At 39.0% G+C, this 21,968-nt stretch overlaps 1 protein-coding gene across 1 annotated transcript in view; it reads left to right on the forward strand.

Moving 5' to 3' along the window:
- MACC1 (MET transcriptional regulator MACC1) overlaps positions 1–21,968 on the forward strand; it is a 32,675-nt gene that overhangs the window by 3,174 nt on the left and 7,533 nt on the right. Inside the window, exons 2-3 of the mRNA XM_026842595.1 lie at positions 16,436–16,550; positions 18,614–20,652. Coding sequence (XP_026698396.1) covers positions 16,436–16,550; positions 18,614–20,652 — 2,154 coding nt within the window. The remainder of the gene's footprint in view (positions 1–16,435; positions 16,551–18,613; positions 20,653–21,968) is intronic.

Genomic DNA, 21,968 nt, shown 5'->3' on the forward strand with positions numbered 1-21,968 from the left:
CTTCATGTCCTTATCTATAGCAAACTTAATCTTATGCTGTCCATTTTATTAGGCTTTCAAGTAGTTCTTCACAGTCTGCCCTAGTGTTAATAACCTCAGTAATTTTGGTTTACAAGCAAAGACTGTCATACCACTTTCCACTGACCTTCTTTTCCCACCCTCCAGAATTTACTCAAAGTGTCTATTCTATACTTCAATAAGCAGAGGCACTGCTGTACTTCCCTACCAAGGAACAGTGGTGAAGTTGAATCAGGGCTTTGAATGACTGACAACTTCAGAAAACTAAAACAAAATTTCATAGCTTGAAGCAAGTGATGTTTGGGCCTCTGGTTTGGTGTCCTTGTGGAGATGAAAAGCTTTTAGGTATGGATGTATCCAGACATCCTTTTCAAGGAATTTTACAGGACGCATATACTGCTTAATTTCTGGTAACAGTAGGAGTCCTTTCCTTGCGTCACTGTGTCACTGAACTTCACCTTGGAAGCCAGTCTGCTCAGGAATAAGTTGGCCGATTATTCATCTGAAAGCTGTGTTATAAACCCCCAAAAGTTGCCTCCCCCTTGCTGTGTGGGTGACTCTGCAGGCTGAAATACTCTGGAAACAGAGTGAATATTCTGGCAGCCCAAATAGAGTCTTCTAGGTCTTATGCTTGGGATATGTATTTACAAAAGACTCTGGATGACAATTAGTCGAGTCCAAAATGTAAATAGTTGAATCACTTTGGCATTTTCTTCAACTTTCTCAATGGGGAAAAGATCTTTTTGAATTATTAGAAGGAGTCTGCCTTCACTAAAGACTGAGTATTTAATAATCTTTGTGTTCCATTTTACACCAATACCTGTGAGATAGGGAACTGCCATTCAACTTTGAGCAAGTTCTCACACTCCATTTAAGCTGCTGTAATGGCTACCTGATGCTGAACGGGGTAGTCCCATTTCTCATACATTGCCATTACTTCCCATAGGCCAGCACAGGTGAACACTGACTCATCGTGTCTGGGCCAGCTCCCTGTGAGACCAGATAAGCACCAGTGTTGATGCAAAGGGGAGGTAGGACTGCTGCTCTCTGGAGCAGCCAGACAGCCACCCAGTCAGGCGGCATCCCAAAGAGCTGGCTTAGCCGCAAGCACAATGCCAGATGATCTTGTCTCTTGTCTAATATCTTAAAAACTTGGGGTGTTTGACCCCGATTGTATCCCAGGCTTGCTCTGAATTAATCCTTTAATCTGTCTCTCTCTTCATGGAGGCATATAATACATCCCTGCATTAAATGCAAGTTCATAAGTATTTAAATTGATTCTAAAATATATCGGTTCATACTTTAATCTGCACTGACCTCTAGTTAGATATGATGGTATTAATTCAGGTTGCGTCTTTACTTACTAAGGCAAACTGCCAGCAGCCTTGCTTGTCCATTGTGCCAGTCATCTTGCAATCATGCCAAAGGAAGCAGCTCCCTTCCTGCTGGTTGCAACAGGCTGTATCACAAAACAGTCGTGCAACAACTTGGCAAGGAGTTGAGTTCCCACTCAAGCCTATGTCTGTAAAAAACCCCAAAAGTTTTGCCAGTAGATTCAGAAGCTCATGATACATCAGTGGCAAATCCTACAGCCTAATCTTTGTCCTATGATCTAATTGGGACCAAACTTTTGGTATGTATTTACATGGAGAATAAGCTGTATTTCTACATGTACTAAGATGTGTAATTAAAAGGAAATGACTTTGAAATAACTGGGGGGAGGGGAGGGGCAGCTGGCAAGACTTTTACGTGGTTTGTTTTTGTTCATACATGATCTCATGCAATACCAACCCTGAGCCCTGAAGAAAAGCCTATGATGTGATGATAACCTTTTTATGAGTTCACTCCCTCTGATCCCTTAGCCTTAATTTAACAGGATCTCTGTAAAGGTGGGAGGGGTGTGACACAGCAGAGAGACAAGAATTCTCTATTTATTCATAGTACTGCCCTAATTCCTGCAGCACAAATTGTCACCTGTTCCTCCATGTGAAATTATAGTGCTACAAATATGAGTAATTCCAGTTTGTTATTCTGCTCAGTGATTTTTAAGGGTTTTTCTTTCTACGTTCTATTTAAAATTTGGTCTGCGGACAGTTCTTCAGCTCTGGACCGAGACTGTTAATTTGCTTCCAGTAAGTTGTATAAAATCATCAAGTGAAATGAATAACATCACAAATATATTTGTAAAATCTCATTAGTTTTACAAGGAAACCTCTAACAGTTCTCAGCAGAAGCAGGTTCTGACTGAAGTCTTTATAATATCTGTCTTCAAGGGTGAGAAGAGGAAAGCTAAACTCAAACCTGTTTCCTCACTTTCCGTATATAAGACAAACTGGCAAGGAGCAAAGTCGTCTAGTCCTACAGCTAGATGGTAGAGAGGACATGGGTTACACTAATTCAACCAAGCTTAAAAGCCTCCAAGCTAAACTCCATATAATTTTGAGGAGAGTGTAGGAATCTAACATGTCTTCCTCTGAGATAATTTTTTTTTTTTTGAGCACTCAGAAGTGTTTGGACTACGAGATATGTGTGTGATTTTAGTTGTATGTGCTTAATGCATGCATCATCCTAACATAAATAACTTAATTTCTTTATCTCATCAGTGGAGAGCAAGAGGTGCCTTTAATGGCTCTCAGAGTTACCTTTTTATGCTCTGCCAGCCATATCTCACCCACAGTTACTTGCCTGGCTTGCACTCTCAGGTAGATACTAATATGATTGAGCAGAAAAGTACTACTAATCTGGAAAAAAAAAAAATGTAAGAGCCCTTTGCACCTTGGAATTCCCCAGTGTATTTTTACCGATGATGATTGTACTCCAGTCACAAAACACACACACAGGAGGTACTGTATGCACTATTGACATGCTCCCCAGCAAAATAAGAATTTCCCATGACTTTTCCTCATCTCATGTAGTATATGGTAGCAGAAACAGAAAGACAATTTGCTTGAAGTCTGAACTTTATCGAAGTTGCATTCACCATCACTGTAATTTTTTTTTAAAGCAATAAATTATCTCAGAGTTCTAAATTTGGCTACTGGTCAATTGTTTTACCAGATACATGAAAACATCTATATCTATATATCTATATCTATCTATCTATCTCAATAATTTCCTGATACCTGTTATACATAGCTACACTTTACTTGTACCTGATTTTGGTATGTAATTTCTACCCATAACTGGAAAGTGAGGCCAAACCTAGCAATGCCAAAGGCAGTCAGGAGGTGTTATGAATACCTGCCTTGCTCTCTAGTTAATTGCTTTTTCAGGGTGTGAACACTTTGTGACAGAGAAGGGCTCTTGTGATATTTATGCAGTTACTTTCAGAGCCCTGGTCTTGGTGGCAGTTTTATTCCCATGGCACTCATGTCCTATGCTTTGTAACTGATTTCCTGAGTGGTCTGGGACAAGTTGTTTGGAGGCAGATTTTTAAGGGGTTACCACATGTTTACATGGTTCTTACAGCATGGCTAGAAGATGCTGGAATGTTGCTATCGGTCTCTTCCTGGTTTAGTCTTTCCATCTGTAAATTTGTCTATCTCCATTTTTCCCCCATCCCCACCCTTCCTTGTCTTGTGCATTAAACAATCAGTTCCTTGTGACCAGGCTGTGCTTGCTATGTATTTGTACAAAGTTTAGCAAAGAGATGCTATTCCAGCTAGTTCTACCAGTATATAAATGAAAAAGTAAAAGAAAACCCTGATTTGGCTCCAAATGGAATCTAAACATCAGCTTGGGCTCAAACCTGGAAATATATATTTTTAAATGGTTTCAGTTCAATTAAAAGTATTCAATCTGGCACAAAAACAGCTACATAAAATTTTGTGGCCTTGATTCTGCATAGAAAGAGTAAAGATGATTGCTTTGTTTCTTTTGGCTTTGAAATCTGTGAATAAATCAAATTTAGTGATTCTGAAATGGTCTGGCAACTATAGGAGCTGCCAGGTTTTACACTTTTATGCCTGTGGCGCCAAAATCTGTGCGCCTCAAGCCCTGTTCCTCTTGAGAGGCAGATTTGGGAGGCTGAAAAACCTACACATTTCTTAGGAGGCGAATCATCTCTCTCCTAATATGGAGAAAGTGGAGCAAAAGCTCATTCTCTTTTCCTCCAGACAAAAAGTTCACATATGGATTATGGGTTAAACATCAGTTTTTTTAAATTCTAACCTCTAAAAAAGCTTTAAAACTAAAATTACCTGTGTGGATGCTACTGATTCAGCATAATGAATGATGACATACATCGATTTACTATTGTAAGATCTTGATAAAATCAGCAATGTTAGATGAATTTTCACTGTAAAATAAAACTATCTGAACTAACTTTCACAACAGAACAAACTGTTTAGCTACATTTTTCAAGACTGTCTGGGCATACTGTCATTTCTGCTTGGTGTGAAGTTGAGTGAAATCTCCTGAAATTCTGAAGATCAGAACTTGCACCAAGTTAGACAGATATCTTTACATGTTCTTACTGATGATCTGCTGACTGATACTTCTCATTTCTGGTGGATGAGACATAGCTATACAATACCAAACAGAAAAACACTACATTATAGAAGATTTTTTTAGATCACGATGATTCAAGTTTTGAGCAAAGTTGTACACATTTCTGTTTATTACAGACAAAGCAATCTATACAAATATAACCCTGGACTGTGATCTGTCAGGAGCTGACCTAAACTAACTTCATGCTGAACATTTGGACCATGCACCTCCAAGAATACTTGCCAAATTACAGTTTAGATGAGGCTTTGGAATCAGAACATATTTGAGTTTTAATTTTCATACCTTATGCTTTTTTCCCCCTTTCTGTACTAGACAGCTCTTTGTTGGAAATCCCATGTTCTGCAAATGTCTGCTTGTCAGCATCAATGACCTGAAACATAGAAGAATTATTGCCATAAAAGGGAGACTGAAAATCTCATGCAATAAATTGCACAGCCAGGATTACATGTGTCTGTAGCAAACAGATATAACAGGAGCCTCCTGTTTCACTACAGCCAAGAAAAAACATCTTAAGCAAAGTAACTTGCTATCACACATCAAGGTATGTGTTTGATTTGACATTTATAACTTAGATGTTAAAATTATATCTACACATTATGACACTTGTATACTTCAGTCAAGTAAACCCTGACAGTGATGGCAAGTATACATGTGTAATGGTAGGAGTGAGCTGCTTGATCTAAACAGTCTTTCAGCTGTGCTTTAAACACATATTTGTTTTGCCAATTATTAGGCCTAGCATAAAGATGAACCAATAACCAAACTGTATTTGATACAAAAGGGTCAGTACATGGGTGAGTGCTGGGGGTACAAACAAGTCAGATTATACATAATCAACATCAATCCCACTGACCCCAATAATGACACTGCACAACCAACAATGGGTAGAATAAATGGTGACATGCAGTCTCCCATAGAAGGGATGGGAGACAATCGAGTCAACAAGCCAAATACATAAGACCAAAGGCCAGACCTGACTGGAGCCCAGTCCCAGGGAGGCAGGAGGTCCTTCCCAACAGGAAACTCTGCAGAGCACATCCACCCCACAGACAGACACTGCCCCTGCTTGCAAGTGGTCCCAGCTTTTATCCCTGAGTGGGACACCTGACCTTTGTTTACTTGATGCAGGACACCTGGGGCTCATTTACCTAATGGCTCTCCCTGCAAGGCTGGCTGCACCCTGGAGGGAAGCCTAAAGGCAAACTCACCCCTCCTTTGTGAAGAGCTGTGGGAATCACTCATATGTCAACCTGAATTTGGGGCTTGGGGTTGAAACCCCAGCATTTCAGTATTGTATGATGGTCTCTACAGAAAACCCATAAAATAACAAATTTGGTTAGGAAAAACCCAAATGGTATAGTTTTACGTGTATGGTTCTGCAGTATTTCACGTAACACAACACACATTTTGAACCCTTATTATCTCGAGAGGTAGGAACTAATTAAATATGCAAAACTTGAGACTTGTGGCCAAGGACATGAGATGGGTAGGGAAATGCTTTGATCATCAAAGTCCGTGACCTTCTGGAAAAGCCGTGAATACTTCCTCCCACGTTTCAGTACAAATGGAGCAAGGACAGTAAACTTATGAATATGAAAACAAAAAACACATCTTTAGGGTTGGCATTTAGAAAGTGTTGCAGAATAGGCTAAATTCTCTGAGCTAACACATGGCAGGTGATTTCAGGTTCCTAACTAGGAAAGTCAAAGTACTAAGAAGCTGTTATAAATGTGGTCTGATTTCAGCTTATTTCACTTGTAACCATGTACTTGGTTTCCTTCTGTCTGAAGCAAAGGTTACTCTGCTATTACTGATCAGATTGAAACTGGCCAGCTAGAGGAACTCCAGCATCATAGAAGCAGTAATCCCAAATTAAATGGCCTATCCTGGTACCTGTAGAAACTTTCTGCCCTGGGCTATTTAGTGATATTTGAGATGGTTCTCTGTTCCTTTTGATCTGCTGTAGCCAGTGTATGGGACACTGCTGGTAGTTCCCTTCAGCAGGGAGAGATTAGCCTCCCCTCTTGCAAGACTGGCTGTCAGAAAAACCTCAACTCTAGGCAGTGCATGAAAATTTCCTTCCAAAGAAATAGTTGTGAAATTAATGTGGTTTTCCATGGGTTTAAATATCATAGTGGTCTCAAATCAATTTTCTGTAACTTACTTCTGTAGTCTGACAATAGCTAATACAGCAGTTTCACTTCATGTACCAGGAGATTATTTCTAGTGAAAAGAGCATCATATGGCCACAGAGGTGGTTTTGGATGATAAATGATACCCAGTGTTTTTCTGTGCATGATGCCAGTGAGGTCAAAGAACTGCAGCCTTTTTGGAGACTTAATAGTATAAAATACTGATCTTGCTCAGTCTATATGAAATTGGAAGGTAGGCATGCTCAGTGAATGTGAAGGATGAGGCAAAACAAATGATTGACACCAGGATCTTCACAAGGCTGGACACTGTCCAGGTCTTGTAGAGACTGCCATATCAGTGAAAATGAATTTACTGTATAAAAGTTCTTGAAGGAGTGCAGGAATGATGGGTTGTGGTGGCTTTTTTTTTGGTGTGTGTGGGAGAGACAGGGACAGACAAAGGGAAAGCTGGAGATAATATTGAAATGCTGTGATTATATCTAAGAGTTACTGATCTGCAGCCCTCCACTTCTGCTTGAAAGGCAATAACTTCAGCTGTGGTGAAAAATAGTAAAGCTTGCTGAGGCAGAATAAATGAAATAAGAAACTGGGAACACATTTTGAACTGATGGAGTACAATCCACAGATTTTCTGAATTGTTTTCTTGAAGATTTTCTGCAGGGTTATCTGAGAATTCTGTTTGAGAATTTGATAAGTTTGGGTTTAGTCCAACTTTCTGAACAATTTGTAACTGCATCACTCCAGCCATTATTTTTATTTGAGGGTATTAGCCAGATTTCTTGGAGCAGTTAAAATTTTTTCTTCAACTAAACTATTTTTTTGAGTATAAAAGGATGAAATTTATGATAATTTAGGAGTTGTTTTGGGGTTTTTTTCCCCCTTTGAAATGTGAATGGATAGAGAGTCTTCTCTATTATAGAGTTTGAGCCACTGACCACCTCATTTTCTGTCCTATGCTACTTCCCTACACATCTCTAACACAGTGTCATAGCCAGTGCACCTGTGTCGTGTTAGGGAAGGAAATGAGATGGGAAGAAACAACCCATTTATGCCTTCTTTATTTTCTTGCCACTGTCACATTAAATGCAAAGAAGAAATAACATTAAGTGATTTCTTCATGGCAAATGGCATGGGAAGATTTCTTGAATGCGTAGGCACTCATCTGTGTTTAGTGCCTGCTCATGCTATTCCTGTGCAATTGCAGCTGTCTCAGCTGCTTCATCAAATTTTGCCCTCAAAAGTCAGTGATGTTGGCTCAGAAGGCAGAGCTGGAACCAGTGTGCAGACAGGGTACCTGTGGCAGCCTGAGGGGTAGGGCTGTTAGGAAGAGCAAGGTGGAGCTGCACTGTTGCTTCTGAAGGTGAACAGAGACAGTGGGAGATTAAAGTCAGCATACGCTGGGCTAACATGGGGGCTTCTCTGATTTGTTGTACGAGCAGTTCATTGATCGATTTTGGAGGTCAGCCAACTGCCTGGTGAGAACCTCAGGAATGGGTTCTGTCTCTGAGCCCTCCAGGGAGACAGGACAAGGGAATACACAGCCTTAAAATCACAACATAATAATAGTGTGGTTTTCCTGGATGGGAAAACTAGATTATCACTGAGGTGTTGCATCCAGTCTAATGTTATGCATCGCCAGAGGGAGAACTGCTGCTGGAAAGACAGGTGGACACTGTGGTGCAATGGAAAGAACAAAGATAGTTAAAGAATATAGGGACTGGAGCAAGAGGAGACCTGGAACAACTATCTCACACAATTCTTCCTTTCATTTCTGAAAAAAAAAAAAAAAAAAAGAAGATAAAATCTTTGAAGAGTGACTTTGTCACTGCTGCATAAAAATGGATGAGATTGGACATGTTATTCTGCTTATTGTACCAAACAGTAAGGAACAAAAGTATAGATGCCCTCTTCTCGACAGGTAGGAATAGACAGCTCGATCAATGAGCCTGTAAGACGGCTAGATTTAAGAATTAAATTTAGACACATAAGGTCATACAATTTGTTGGAAACCTATTGCCTCAAATTTTCTTGAACTTGGCTTTTCGTTTGGAAAATGATCCATGGTGATACTGTAGACTGATGTATTTATTTTTTTTCAAAAAGACAGAAATGCTCTTATTTCAGTTATAAAAATACCAGCAATACTGGAAACAGCTCTGCCTTGTTTTTATAAGTAAGACTTCTCACTTCTTCCTCTGCAATTACATAGTCTTCTGTGATCAGAGATGGATTATTAAATGGGATCTGATATTGCATGGTAGTTTATCTTCTTCCGACTTCATTTTTGTAGCTAGATCATTACCATTTCAGAGTCAATCTGGCAGTCATATTACTTCAGTAAAAGTATTCTGTTAATGATGCTATTAATAAGCAGAGTACAATTCAGAGATTCAAATGTCCTTCATCAGTAGAGAAACTATCCATTTAAACATGAATCCCATTTGAAAGAAATAAGAGTTTTTTGCTTGTCAAGAGCATGTGTAATTGCTATGTGAAGGTAGAGTCTGCAGTACAATGAGAGGTACTGGGTTTGGCTTTTAGAGAACAAAATACGTTTTTATGAATTCCCCTCCCTTCTTCCCTTCAAAATTACAGTCTCAAAAATAACTTTAAGATATTAGCAGGTGTAGCTTAATGGACAGCTCAGCCTATTATTAACAACACAGGCACAAATGTTTTAAATGTGATGGCATCTCACTGCTGGAGAAGAGTTCCGACCAAACTTTGGGGACTATAATTGCCATTAAAAGCAACAAAGAAAAAGTGCACTTTCTGCAGTATACATCGGAAAGTGTGCCTGTGATTAAGGCTCCCTTTCTGATGCTCTTTTCACTGTGTTCCTAAATTGCCAAAGGCTATTAAACAAGTTCTTCAGTTAAAACAGATCAATACACAAAAAAAGAAAAGGTATCAGTCTTTCCTTGTAAATATTATCACAATCTATCAAACATACTATTTTGTGCTGTTATGTATTCCCTGTGTCTGTTATGCTGTCAGTCAAGCAGAACAAAATGTAATTTGTGGATGCACTGAAAAATGATTATGCTTACAGTTACTAACTCTCTAAACTAACCTCTAATGACAACCAGAGGAGTCCTTGCCAAATAGATTTACTTTCTTCTATCATATTTAATGGAATTATTTTCCCAACACAGGTGTTGAGCTGGTCACGTGTCCATTGTTTCTGCCCTCTCAGTATTGATCTCCTTTTATATTTCCCAGGAGAAATGGAAGAAGTGACTGATGTGAGTCCTCCCTCTCCATTCCCCCACTCATGCCCCACACAGCTGGGATTTTGTCTTGGCTAGTTTATACATTTTGAATGCTTGCCTGACATAGTTTAAACATTGCAAAGGAAACTCCCTGTATGTGTTGTCATTGTAACTTATTTTTTGTGGTATGTGTGTTTTGTGGGTTTGTTGAGGATTTTTTTGTCTCCTCCAAGTTAACCAACACCAAACCAAAGTGGTTCCATATAAGAAGGTTCACCTGACAGGGCAGGCTTTCTGATGTGTTTTTCCTTTTTAATGGAACAGAAGTCTGTCATGCTTATGGAAAGAGCCCTTTCTAGTCCCCTATCTCATCAAAAGCACAACACGCTGCAGTGTCCCCCAGTATGGATATCAGGTTCAATTTTCTTCAAGGTTCTTATTTCATGTTTTGCCAATATATCTTCAGTCTACATCTGTACAAAGTAAAGTGTTGGTATCCAGGCAGCATACTGACAGGCAATTTAGTTCCACAGTTGGATGTTCAATACTGGGTCCTGGAGTAGTGTCAACCACATTACTTTGTTTTTTAGCCTGGAATAGCAGAAAAAACATCCTACATATTTGCAACATATCCAGTTGATAACAGATGCTTAAAATCTGTTGTTAATATTAATTACAATTTTAAGAACTTTAAGAGCCATGAGCAAATAAAACACTATCCCTTCTATGTAGATGTGTTCCTTTGTGTGTTCTGCTTTACCCTGATGCTGTGAAGAAAGCACAACTCTTGTAGGATTTTTGTTATCACATCACTGGACCAGATGAGACATTTAAATGTTGAAAGTCAAGAGAGATTTTCCCCATACCTGTGTTCAGCCCTTAAATTTAAAAGTAATTCTTTCTAAGAAACATACAACTCATAAGTGCCTGACTGTCAGTTCCTAATGAAGAACTACTTCACCTGGGTTTGAATGTCTGGAAACTGTATCATTTACTTGCTTTCTGGGTGGATAGTAGATGTGAACTTTTCTATATATAACTGGAAGAGTGTTATACGGTAAGATGTTGCCAAAATGAAGTCTTTGGGACAGAGTTTTTTGTTTTTTTTTGTTTTGTTTTGTTTTGTTTTTGTTTTGTTTTGTTTTTTTGTGGTCATGCCCCTGTGACTCTCTGGCATGCAAAGGATTTCTGGTTTTTAAGAAAAGAAATTTCCTTTATTATCCTTAAAGTTAGCTCTGAGATTGTAAATCATTCACTACTGTTAATACTACTGCTACTTCAGTCCCCCACCACTGCTTCCTTTACAAAAGTACAAAGTTGGATCCTTTCATTCGTCAGTGACATCTTTACTTTCCATTTCCTGTTCTTTAAAAAGTTACTTAGTAATGTAAGTAGAAGGCAAAATATTTTTTCCTGAGGCCAAAGAGAAACCATGGAGTATTTCAGAGTGGTAGCTGAAACCCAAAAGACAACATCAAAACTTAACTGCACATTCTTGAGGCTTCTGGAAAGCAATATTCCCAAATGCAGAGTTTCTAATTGAAAATAAACGCTCTAGCCCTTATGCTTACAAGTAATTTTAGAAGCATAGATGTGTGGGATGGAAGGAAGGATACTTGCTTTGTAGAGGGAGTCTATGGTATAGTCATTTTTTCTTGCATAGTGTTCCACAACCAGTCTGTAAAGCAGTCAGTTCTGGGTCATGCAGAGCTGAGCAGAGGCTGTAAAACCCCACTTGTGAGCTTGTGGAAATCTACTGAGAGGATGACCCACTAGCTGTACCCTTTAGTGCTAGCTCAGATGAAGTATTATGAGCAGCAATCACGTCAGTTACAAGCAGTAGTGCAGACATATGTTGGGTCTGCAGAAAGCTTAAAACCTGGGTTCAGGAAGGAGTGTGAGTGGCTCTGCAGTGCCCATGGTGTGATAAATCTTCAGAACTTTGAAAAACTTGGCAACTATTTAACAATGGAGTAAACTACTAGATGTATCAACTGAAAATGTTTTTCCATCATTTTAGGCAAAGTGCTAAGTAATAGGGTCATACTAAAGCATTAAGATTGCTGCCAACTGTTAGTAAAGTAGGTAATATAGGGTTGAGAGCTCATGAGGTTGAACATTAAAAACCATTTCTGTCTATGTTCAAAATGAGATACAGCTGCATTTTCTTGTTGCTTCACATGCACCAGGCTAAGAGAATAAGTCAGAGTACAATTGAAGGTTTTGTTTGCTATCCTGTACTACCATTAGCTACAATACCACAGTTCAGCCCTGTAATCAAAGATTGGTAAATTCAGGTCTAACTGCCTCTCACCAAACTCTGAGCAACGTAAAGCTGTTCCAGGCCACAAGTACTGAGAGACTGTTAAAATATGACCTATTACTGTAACTAATGTTTAGCTAGAAACATGTTAATCTGCTGAGAACAGGCAGTGTTTTAGATCTGACGGTGATGTGTAGTGCCTTCTGAAAACGTTTCTCTTTTGCATAGTGCTTTCTCGTTAGAATTTCTTCTCTTTATTTAACAGAATTTAAATAATTCAGTATACTCAGTATTTGGTCAGATCAGGGACACTGTATTTAACATTCTGATGAATATACCTTGCTCCTTTTTCAGAAATAAAACCCAACCTATATAACTAGCAAGTAATTTTTTCCTATGACAGCTAAAAGTGAGCCCAAGGAATAAGGCGCATCTCCATCTCTGGCTTGTGTTGCTTGTCCTGTCTTTGCAAATGCATAAATTCCATCCTCTGGATACAAAAGCCACGAATCACTGTGAAAAATGGTATGGCTGAGTAGCACTATCTGTGTAAGGGGCATGTAGGAGTCTGTGGGGAGACATTGCCACAGGAGAGCTCTGCTTTTAATACAACCTGCTTTTGAAGAAGGCTGAACAGGGTTAAGGTTGAATGAAAGGCAAATTGCTAGTGTTTTGCTCTGGGATGTTGATACTTTAAAAACACAAAGGAATGCATCCTCTCTCATTTTTGAGGGCAAAGGCAGTGGGGAAGTGTTTGCTTTTGGGCTTTTTAAATTTTATTCCTTACCACTATTTTAAGCACAGCAGGACATGTTTTCTTTGGTAGAGAGACTGGAAAGAAAAAAAAAAAAAAGTGCACTTGGATTTTAAAAGACCTGGAAGAGATTTCTAGAGGCATCACATGCAGCAAAAATGCTGTTTGCAGCAAATCTGTCTCCTGACTTCTGTGAAACTAAACTTTCTACCTGAGACTTTCCTCTAATACATTTTTTTTTTCCCCCTCTCTAACAGTGCTGCAATGTCCCTGCCAGCAGCACTCTGGGTCCTGAGTCCCCTGCTCTTACGGGTCAAGCAGTGCAGTCCAGCTGGAAAACTGTTTCTTGCTCTCATACAGAAAAATGCCACATCTCTCAGCAGTCACACATGTTCACGCACTGGTCACCTCCATAGCTGATGTCTTCCAAACTCTTCTTCATTCACACATTCACACTTCACACTGTGAGCTGACATACCATCAGTCAATTCTTTACACCATTAAGCACTTGTAAGTTTACATCTTTCTTACTAAGTAGTACAGCAAATGAAAAGCTTAGCTTCTGATTCTCCCTATACATAATTCCCTCTTTTTGCAGCAAAAGGGTTTCATACCTTTCCCCTTTGCCACTGATCAGGATGGCTTTATATCGCACATCCATTGATCTCTCTTCTCTTGCGGATGATCGTTCTTCTGGATTTGTCCAGGTGAATTCCTAATTAATAGGGCTGTCCTATCAGAAACTTCCTTTGGATGATATTTCATCACAGAATGTACCTATGGAAAAGGGGGAGCATTAGGTTTTCTTATATTCCTAGTCTCACAGAAAGGCACTGGGGATTTATGCATACCCAACACTAAGGCTAGAACACAGGAGAGATGGGACCAAACCCTGGTTCCAGAGGCACACTGCCTGGTACCCGATGGTGTGTGTACAGCTTGTCCCCAGCGTTTCCCACATCCCTTGACATGCTGACCAAAGGTGGTCATCTTTTTCCCAGGAATGTTTATATCTCCCCCTTCTCTCGTCCTCCTCTTGGCTGGCCTGCAGACATGCCTAAGTCACAAGGGCTCCCTCATCATGCTTTCAAACCAAGTAATGCTTTTGGGGGTTGGGGGGCAGGACTTATTTTTGAAAGTGGTTTTCCTTTTCAGTATATGCCTTTTTTGTCTTTGTGCCAGGGTAGTGTTGAAGGTTTTAAGGAGTTCCCAGAGGGAACTTGTAGGAAATGGCTTATTCTGTTTGCAGAAATTCTTAGCCTTTATATGACTTCTATATGCAGTCTTGTTGTCATGTCTCTGTCAATATGCTCCCACAGTGTCGAGAAATTGTTTCTCTTTCTCTCTGCCTCTTCCTTCTCCCAGGCTTTCATATTTCAGCTCCTGTGCATCAACTTGCACTCCTGTGCTCTTTCCTCATCCTTACTTACTGCCTTCCACTTTATACAGCTACTGAAATTGTGGGGTTTTTTAACTGTTTAAAGAACTGTTCTTAGATTAATATGTCACTTGATCAATAAGTCATCAGAAATTAGTGCTGGTAACAAATACACAGGTATTGTAAAAAGTAGTCTTTATTTTTGTACATTTATTGGAATTTTAGACTATGGATTCCTTACACTGGTGATAAACCTCCCCAATCCCTGAAGTAGAAGCCCAAGATAAAAATTTTGCATGTTTACACAGTGTGTTCAGTTTGTCAACATTTTGAGATGCAGCATGAAAGAAAAAACTTGTTTCCTTTGAGGCAGTCAGTACACATTATCAAAGATATTGTCTCTTATTAGAGATGGGAGGAACAGTGATATTTTTATACAGGTGTGGGATGTCAGATCTTGGAACTACAGTGTTGGGATTAAGTATGTGTTTTACTTTTCTATATTGATTCTGAAGGGGCATTAATAGTAGAAACCACAAAGTGTTGGTCTTGGAGGCTATCTTTCACTGCCACCTGAAATCAAGACTTCTAAATCCAACACCTGAGATTTCTGGTAACAGAGGAACCTGAAAGTCTGTCCCGTCCTGTAACAGCAGCACAGCTGGGTGGCTGTCAGGCTTAGCCTGACCTCAGCCTTCCGTCCTGCCTGAGTGCAAATCAGCAGCTGAACAGATTGCCATTAGCTGAAGGCTCTTGTGGGAAGAACAAAAAGTACCAATTTACATTTGCAGTGGAAAAAAAAGATGTCTTAAACCATTGCATTGTGCAATGTCAGGTGACTTCCAGTTTCTATTTTGTAATGCTTTGATATAAGGTATGCTTCCTTTTTCCCATAACTCACCTACTAGAACTGTAACTGAAAATTCCTTTTTCTTCCAGCCACAGAAAAAAAACAGGCCCCATGTATCTTTTTTTTTCCCCTGCATTTTAAACATCGTAAAATGAGATCTGCTTAGGCTGCAATATTTCAGATTCCTGGACAATTGTATCCTGTGGATGGACCCAAAAAACCTCCTGGCTTTCTTACATTTTCTGTTCACTCCCCCCCTTTTTTTTTTTTGAGTGTGTGTATGTTTGCTTTATTTTCTTTTTAACCATATGTCTTGATGCATCTATTGTCTATCAGCATTTATACCCCACTACATGTAGGATCAGTGAGAGGATTCTGGAAAACTCACTAAACGATCTCTTGGTTTATAGCATTAATTTAATGAGCTCTCCTGCAGAAAAAAATATCTAGAAAATTTTATTTCCTTCAGCTTATGTTTCTGGGACTCAGTAACTTCAGCATGTAAGATACCAGACATTTCTTTGAAGGCCTGCAACTCCTCTTTCTGAGCAGCTGAAAACGGCATTAGGCAATGGTACCTTGACCGTCCTGCTCTTCCCTTGCGATAGGCTTGTTGTTGACTATCTCTCTTTCAACCACAGGATCTAGTTTACAGCTTTTGTGTGGCACAGTCCATGTTCAAACTGCATCAAAACCAAACAGAACTTCTTGTAGCCAGGACAAGGAAGAGGAGAGACCTGAATGTCCTCTCTTGGGCTGCTGCTGTGCTGGTATGGGCTCCCAAGGAAGGGTACTTTAAACCATTCTTGTAGATACTAAAAGGAAAATCTGACCTGATGTTTTCTCAGGGAAGACCATAGGAATAATAATGCAGAAAATGTTGGAAATACTTTAGATTAATTGTCAAAGGAAGGAACAGATCTAGCTCTTACCCTTTAATGATTCTAGTCAAACTTGTCTGAAAAGAGGATTTTTTTTTTTTTAAAGTTTTTATTCAAGACCTTCTGAATGGAACTCACTGTACAATTGGCTCAGTTCCAACTGCAAGACATTTAATTATGTGAGTTATTGGATTTCACTATGGTCTGGGGCACTGTATTTTACTGCAACTGTAGCATCTGGTGGTTTTCCTGCAAATCAGATAGTAAGACTCACTCAGGATTGTGATGATCTTTTTTTTTTTTTTTTTTTTTTTAATTTGTGCCACATCACAGGAGAAAAGTGCTATTATTATTCAACGTTTGCCTTTTTTCAAATTGCATACTTGCTGATGTTTTATATGTTTAACTGTTTCCTAGGAGGGAAACACTTCCCGTAGTGGAACAGATTCCCTAACCAGCAGAGAGATCCCACGGAGCAGGTCAGAGGGGACTTTGATTGATGTGGATGAGCAGACATCTTCAGCCAGCTACAGTATGTCTCTTCTGTTGTTTTCTATACTAAGGCTCCGCACCTACAGTCTTTATTTCTGCAAAACTCTCAACAGTGTCAAGAGCTATAGCTACTCTGTAAACCCCTGTACACCATTTATTTTTACTTGTTTTCTTATTGTTTGTGTTTTGCACTACTCTCAGGTCATCACAGATATCCCTGGAATCAGAACACAAGGGGTTGTCACAAGGTGCCCTAGGACAAACTTGCTGGCATATAAGAGAAGCCCTCTGTCCCTTGCCATAGCAAATATGGGTCAGGCAGGTTGGAAGAGCTGGAATCATTAACCTTGCATGAATAAATACTACTGAATGTTTACTGGGTGTTGAGATGGGCAAGAGAAGAGACAAACTACTTTAGCAGATGTGAGTAACAGTGAGCCTGGTGCATGCTGTGTGAGGTGGGGAGCAGGAATTATTTCCTTGGTAACCTCCAGCACCCCAGTAATCTGTGCTATTACCTTGGCATGAGAAAGTGTCCAGCCTAATGATTCAGGCTCTGTCAGAGTTTTCTGCTCAGACTCTTCCTGTAGAAACATGAGGAAAAACCCAAACAAAAGCCCTAACATTCCTTTTGGGATCAGTTAATTTATTTTTAAATAGATGATAACAATCTGACTGTCATAGTGTCACAGTGCAAGGAAAGCTTCTGGCCTGTGGCAAAACCAAAAGGACTTTCCAGGTGGAGCTTGAGCAGCCCAGCCCCATCTGGTGCCTCTGACCGAGGCTGGGTGGCTGAGGGGGAGGGGACTGCCCTGGGCTCACTCCCCTCAGCAGGTCACCTGGAAGGCACTTGTCAAGACAATGATAGAGCCTTGCAGATGGGCGTCTGGGAAGCAGGTAAATTCCACTTTGGCTCTTCCAAACTGGAAATTTTCTGGAACTGAGGAAAAACTTCATAGTTTTGGCTTTTTATCACATTTCATGACAAATGAAACAAAAAGTAGTAGCAATTTATTTTTTTTTATTTTCTTTTGGGGGGTGAATGCACTGTCATTCTTACAACTGATCAATAATTAGTAACCCTGGAGATGGAAGGTACCATGGAAAGTGTAATAATTAAGGATATAGATATGCTGAAAGAATGGAAATGCTGAATTTTCCCTCTAAAATTGCCATTCATTACAAGGGTGTACAATGAAGGATGATGTAATGTCTGCATATAGAAAAATAATGGCAAACAAGTAATAGAAACCGTTAGCACAAAAAGTTGCAGATACTCTATTCGTTGCCAGAAGCGTAAGTCTTAACCACACTCTAAACCAGCTTCTGTGAACAGTTATTAATGTAAAATATAAGGGCATCTTGTCTTCAGAACAAATAGACATCACTGTTAATAATGAGTATTTTTATTAAAAAGCATAATTAAATATCACTTATACAGCCCTATTTGTCTATTTAAGTGCAATCTCAGAAAAATTAGTAGCCACAAAAATTTCTTTACAAATTTCAAATCGTGCAAGACCTCATAAATTATACAAATGAACTTTTTAAATGGAAAGTTAGTATAACAAATTCCACACACACTGAGATAAATTGTAAAAGCATGCTGTTATCAATTAAATGCATGTGCACTAGCATGAAAAGGAATCCTGAATAATACATTTATCTGTACTGTCTACAGCGCTTGAAAAATGAAACAGTAGTTGTTTAATCCTTACAGCAAGTTAGACACAAAGGAAAGAAATCCATGGCATTTTACAAGAGGCCAAAGATTACTGGAATATCGAGGTTTAAATTCTACAGGATCTCGGCATACTCAATGCCATTAGTTATCATATGAATTGATAATGATCAGCACCTTGCAGAGTATCAGGACTAATTTGTTACCACTCTTTCTATTAACAAAGATTCTTAATGCTACTTAGAAATCAATATTGATACTCTTTAAAAACCTGCAGAAGAAATATACAAATGATCTATATGTATTTTAGGAGGATAGATTTAGTCACCTGTTATCTTAACAGACTGCCAGTTGGAAATGAATGGAATGTCTCAAGTCTCTGTGTTTTAGGAAATGCTTCTGTTTTTTTTTCTTTTAAACAGATGTCAAGGAAAGTAAACTGCATTTGGATATTGACTGGTCTGATGTATTCAAACATGCCCATGCTGCTTCCAGGACTAATCCTTTCTGGAATGAACTGTCAGCCTCCAACCCTTTTGTACATGACATAGCTGCTTCAAATAGAAATGAAACTAATAGATACCTTTCAAACTTAAAAGAAAAAACCCATTTGTTCTCTAAAGTTTCTAGCAACAGGGATTCTCTGGCTTCCTCAGGCGATGAGCTAGATATTGATTGTCTTCTAAGAAAGACTTCATCAAGAAGATCTGGACGATCCAAGAGTGTCTCTGACTTCCTGGACATTGTGGATAACCAAAGATTACATCCTCACAAGACAATGCCTCAAAAAACTATAGTTTCAGACATGACACGGCTTCAAAATGACCGTGAAGCCTACAAGATGGCTTGGTTGAGTCAACGGCAACTCACTCGATCTTGTCTAGATTTAGAAGCCATGAGCCATAGTCCTGGATGGGCACAAACGCAAGCTACAGACATTCACGTAGTTTGTAAACTGAATTATGAAGGGGGTTCAGTACAGCTACCTGACTCAGATATCAACATTCATGTCCCTGTGGGTCATGTACTGCCTGGGGAATTCCAAGAAGTTGGTTTAAAGGCTATCCTTAATCCTCCGTCATCATTTAACAATGAACTGTCTAGCACCCTAAGTCCTCTGATAGAACTTACACTGAGCAACCTCAACACGAGGGAAGCCATTTTCCTAGAGGTGAAAGTTGCAGCTAAAGTGAAGAATGACCCACTTAGTCAAGTTATGAGTGATATTGTGTGTTTTTATAGTTTCAGTAAAGAAGGGCCTTTTAAGAAGCTAGAAAATTGCTACACTTATCAAGATACCATACAAGTGAAGCTAACGGACCTCAGTCATGTGATGTATGCGGTGATTGCCGTACAAGCTAACAAAATCCAGCCTCCAGCAACTAATGTCTGGGATTATGTTCATAGAATGGTCTCAGTTGGAATTTATGGCCCCAAGTATATTCATCCATCTTTTACAGCAGTTTTTACAGTCTTTGGTCATAACTACATTCCAGGAAAACTCACAATTTGCGATATAAAAAAGGGAGGGAAAAATATGCCTCCCGTTGTGTTTCAGCTGTGGGGAAAACATACATTTCTGCTTGAAAAGCCACAAGATCTAAACATTTCTTTGGTATCCTGTGATCCAGATTTTGAAGTGAAGATGGAAGACCAAAGCAAAAATATTAAAGAGGAGGATCTGAAAACTGGTGAAATGGTCCGCCAACAATTCCTGTTTTCCATGCTTGGATGTAGGGAAATGCATTTCTTTGTTTTCCTTGTTCAGATTAAAGTCTTAAAAAGTAACCAAGTAACACAGTTCCATGTTACAACTCCTGATCCAGCTCCAAAATTATGTGGAATTATCAGTAGGCCAAAGCGCTTACAAAACCGCAAAGAAATCAAGTCTGCACCTTTGCTTTTAATACCAACAGTTAAATATCCAAAGTTTCAAGATAACACTTTGAGTGTTAATACTTACGGAGTGGCTTTGAAAACTGTGTTACGTCAAAATAAGATTGATTATTTGCTAGAATATTTTAAAGGGGACACAATAGCACTTCTTGGTGAAGATAAAGTAAAAGCCATTGGGCAAACTAAAATAAAAGAGTGGTATGTAGGCATTCTCAGAAAAAAGATCGGTCTTGTACGTTGCAAAAACATAAAAGTGATTTCCAAAGAACAAGCTATGGACACTGCTGACAGTGAACTAACAACCAGGAATCTTGCTGAACAAATTGCATTGCCATTCAAAAAACTGACTTACATCTACTCGGTTGTCCTGTCTGCAGTATCAGAGAGTGTTTGTGACTGGAGAGCTTTGGCTGAGGTGCTAGGATATTCACATATGTCTTTGGATGACTTTAATGAGGCACATGCTGATAAAGAATCAGAGAGAGTTGCGCACGTTGTGAAGAGGATGAAGGAAGACTGCCATGCTAACAAAAAAAAAAGGCTATTTCTTTATGAGCTCATTGTTGTAAGTATTGCAAGAACTAACTTGGTTATTGGGAATGCATTGCCAAGAAACTACTCAATAGTAATGTGTGAATAAGAAAACATGGTCCTGCACCCTGTGAGAATCTTTACAAACCTGAACATATTAGCTAAAACCGTAGACATCTATAGATGGAAAATACATCCAGACTCTCATGAAGAATAATATTTTGATGAATTAATTCTAAACAGCATTCTGTAAATGTTCCAAGAGCTTTCTCATTTAGTAGGTTGACTCGGCTGACTTTTTTTGTTTGTTTGTTTTCAAACAGCCATGACTGAAATAGTTTTGTCTTCTGTCATGCCAGTCATCATGGTAAATTGCATTCATATTCCCATTGTGAAGTATTTAGTAACCTTATAGCGTGGAAACTCAATTATTTATACGTATTTGTGTACTCTAAGGTGCATGACTAAGTTAGCTTGATATATTTAAAGTAAGGAAATCCTGACCCACATGTTGAAGACAAAACTTTCTATCCGCACGTGACAACTTCACAGTCAATACTGTTGAGACCCAAAGGCAATCTTGAAAGTATTTCAGTGCATAATTTCATGGGCCTCATTTGTAAGCCACTGGACAGCTTCAAAGTGATTCAATACTGCTACATGTGAATCAAAAGTGGGTTTATTCTAAATGCTTCCAGGTAATAGGTTGCATTGTTAATCATCTTAATTTACTTATAGATCTGTGCGCAAAAGAATTTGGAATTAATGGTTACTCGATGCTGTCTGTGGCTCTGACTGAAAAGTCTACCAGCTCATTTAGGGACAGAAGAGAATTAAATTTCTGATATGAAAATAAAGTACTATAAAAATGGGTGTATAAAAATTCACATTGTAGCCTTTCATCTAAAGCCTTTTTACTATCCTTAATTGTAAACCTTAACGGGATTTACTTCTCAGAACTTGTCTATCCTCTTTGAAGTGCTGACAGCAATTTCAACAGGCTTCAGAAATTTTTGGTAGGAGTGGCCACTTCCAGCATTAAACTGTATGGAATAAAACTGAGCAAGTATGAAGTACAGTTTAGTCTGCCATGTCTCTGTACAAAAAGGGGAGGGGATAGTTAAAGTGAAAATGATCCAAACTTTTAATTGAATACAGTGAAACAGAGTTCATTACACAACAGGCAAAAGGTGGGGCATAATTAGATTAACAAGATGTCCCGTTTTGTTGAGATGTATATGATTTTGAGCTATGAAGTGCCGATGCAGGTCCCTGTCTTTGTAAAGCTAGACTTAAAACTAGATATCACCCATGTCACTTTTGGGTAGAATTTATGGGATTTTTCCTTTA

This window comes from Athene cunicularia (assembly GCF_003259725.1).
Source record: "Athene cunicularia isolate RWA chromosome 2 unlocalized genomic scaffold, athCun1 chr2_part1, whole genome shotgun sequence".
Classification (NCBI taxonomy): Eukaryota; Metazoa; Chordata; class Aves; order Strigiformes; family Strigidae; genus Athene; species Athene cunicularia.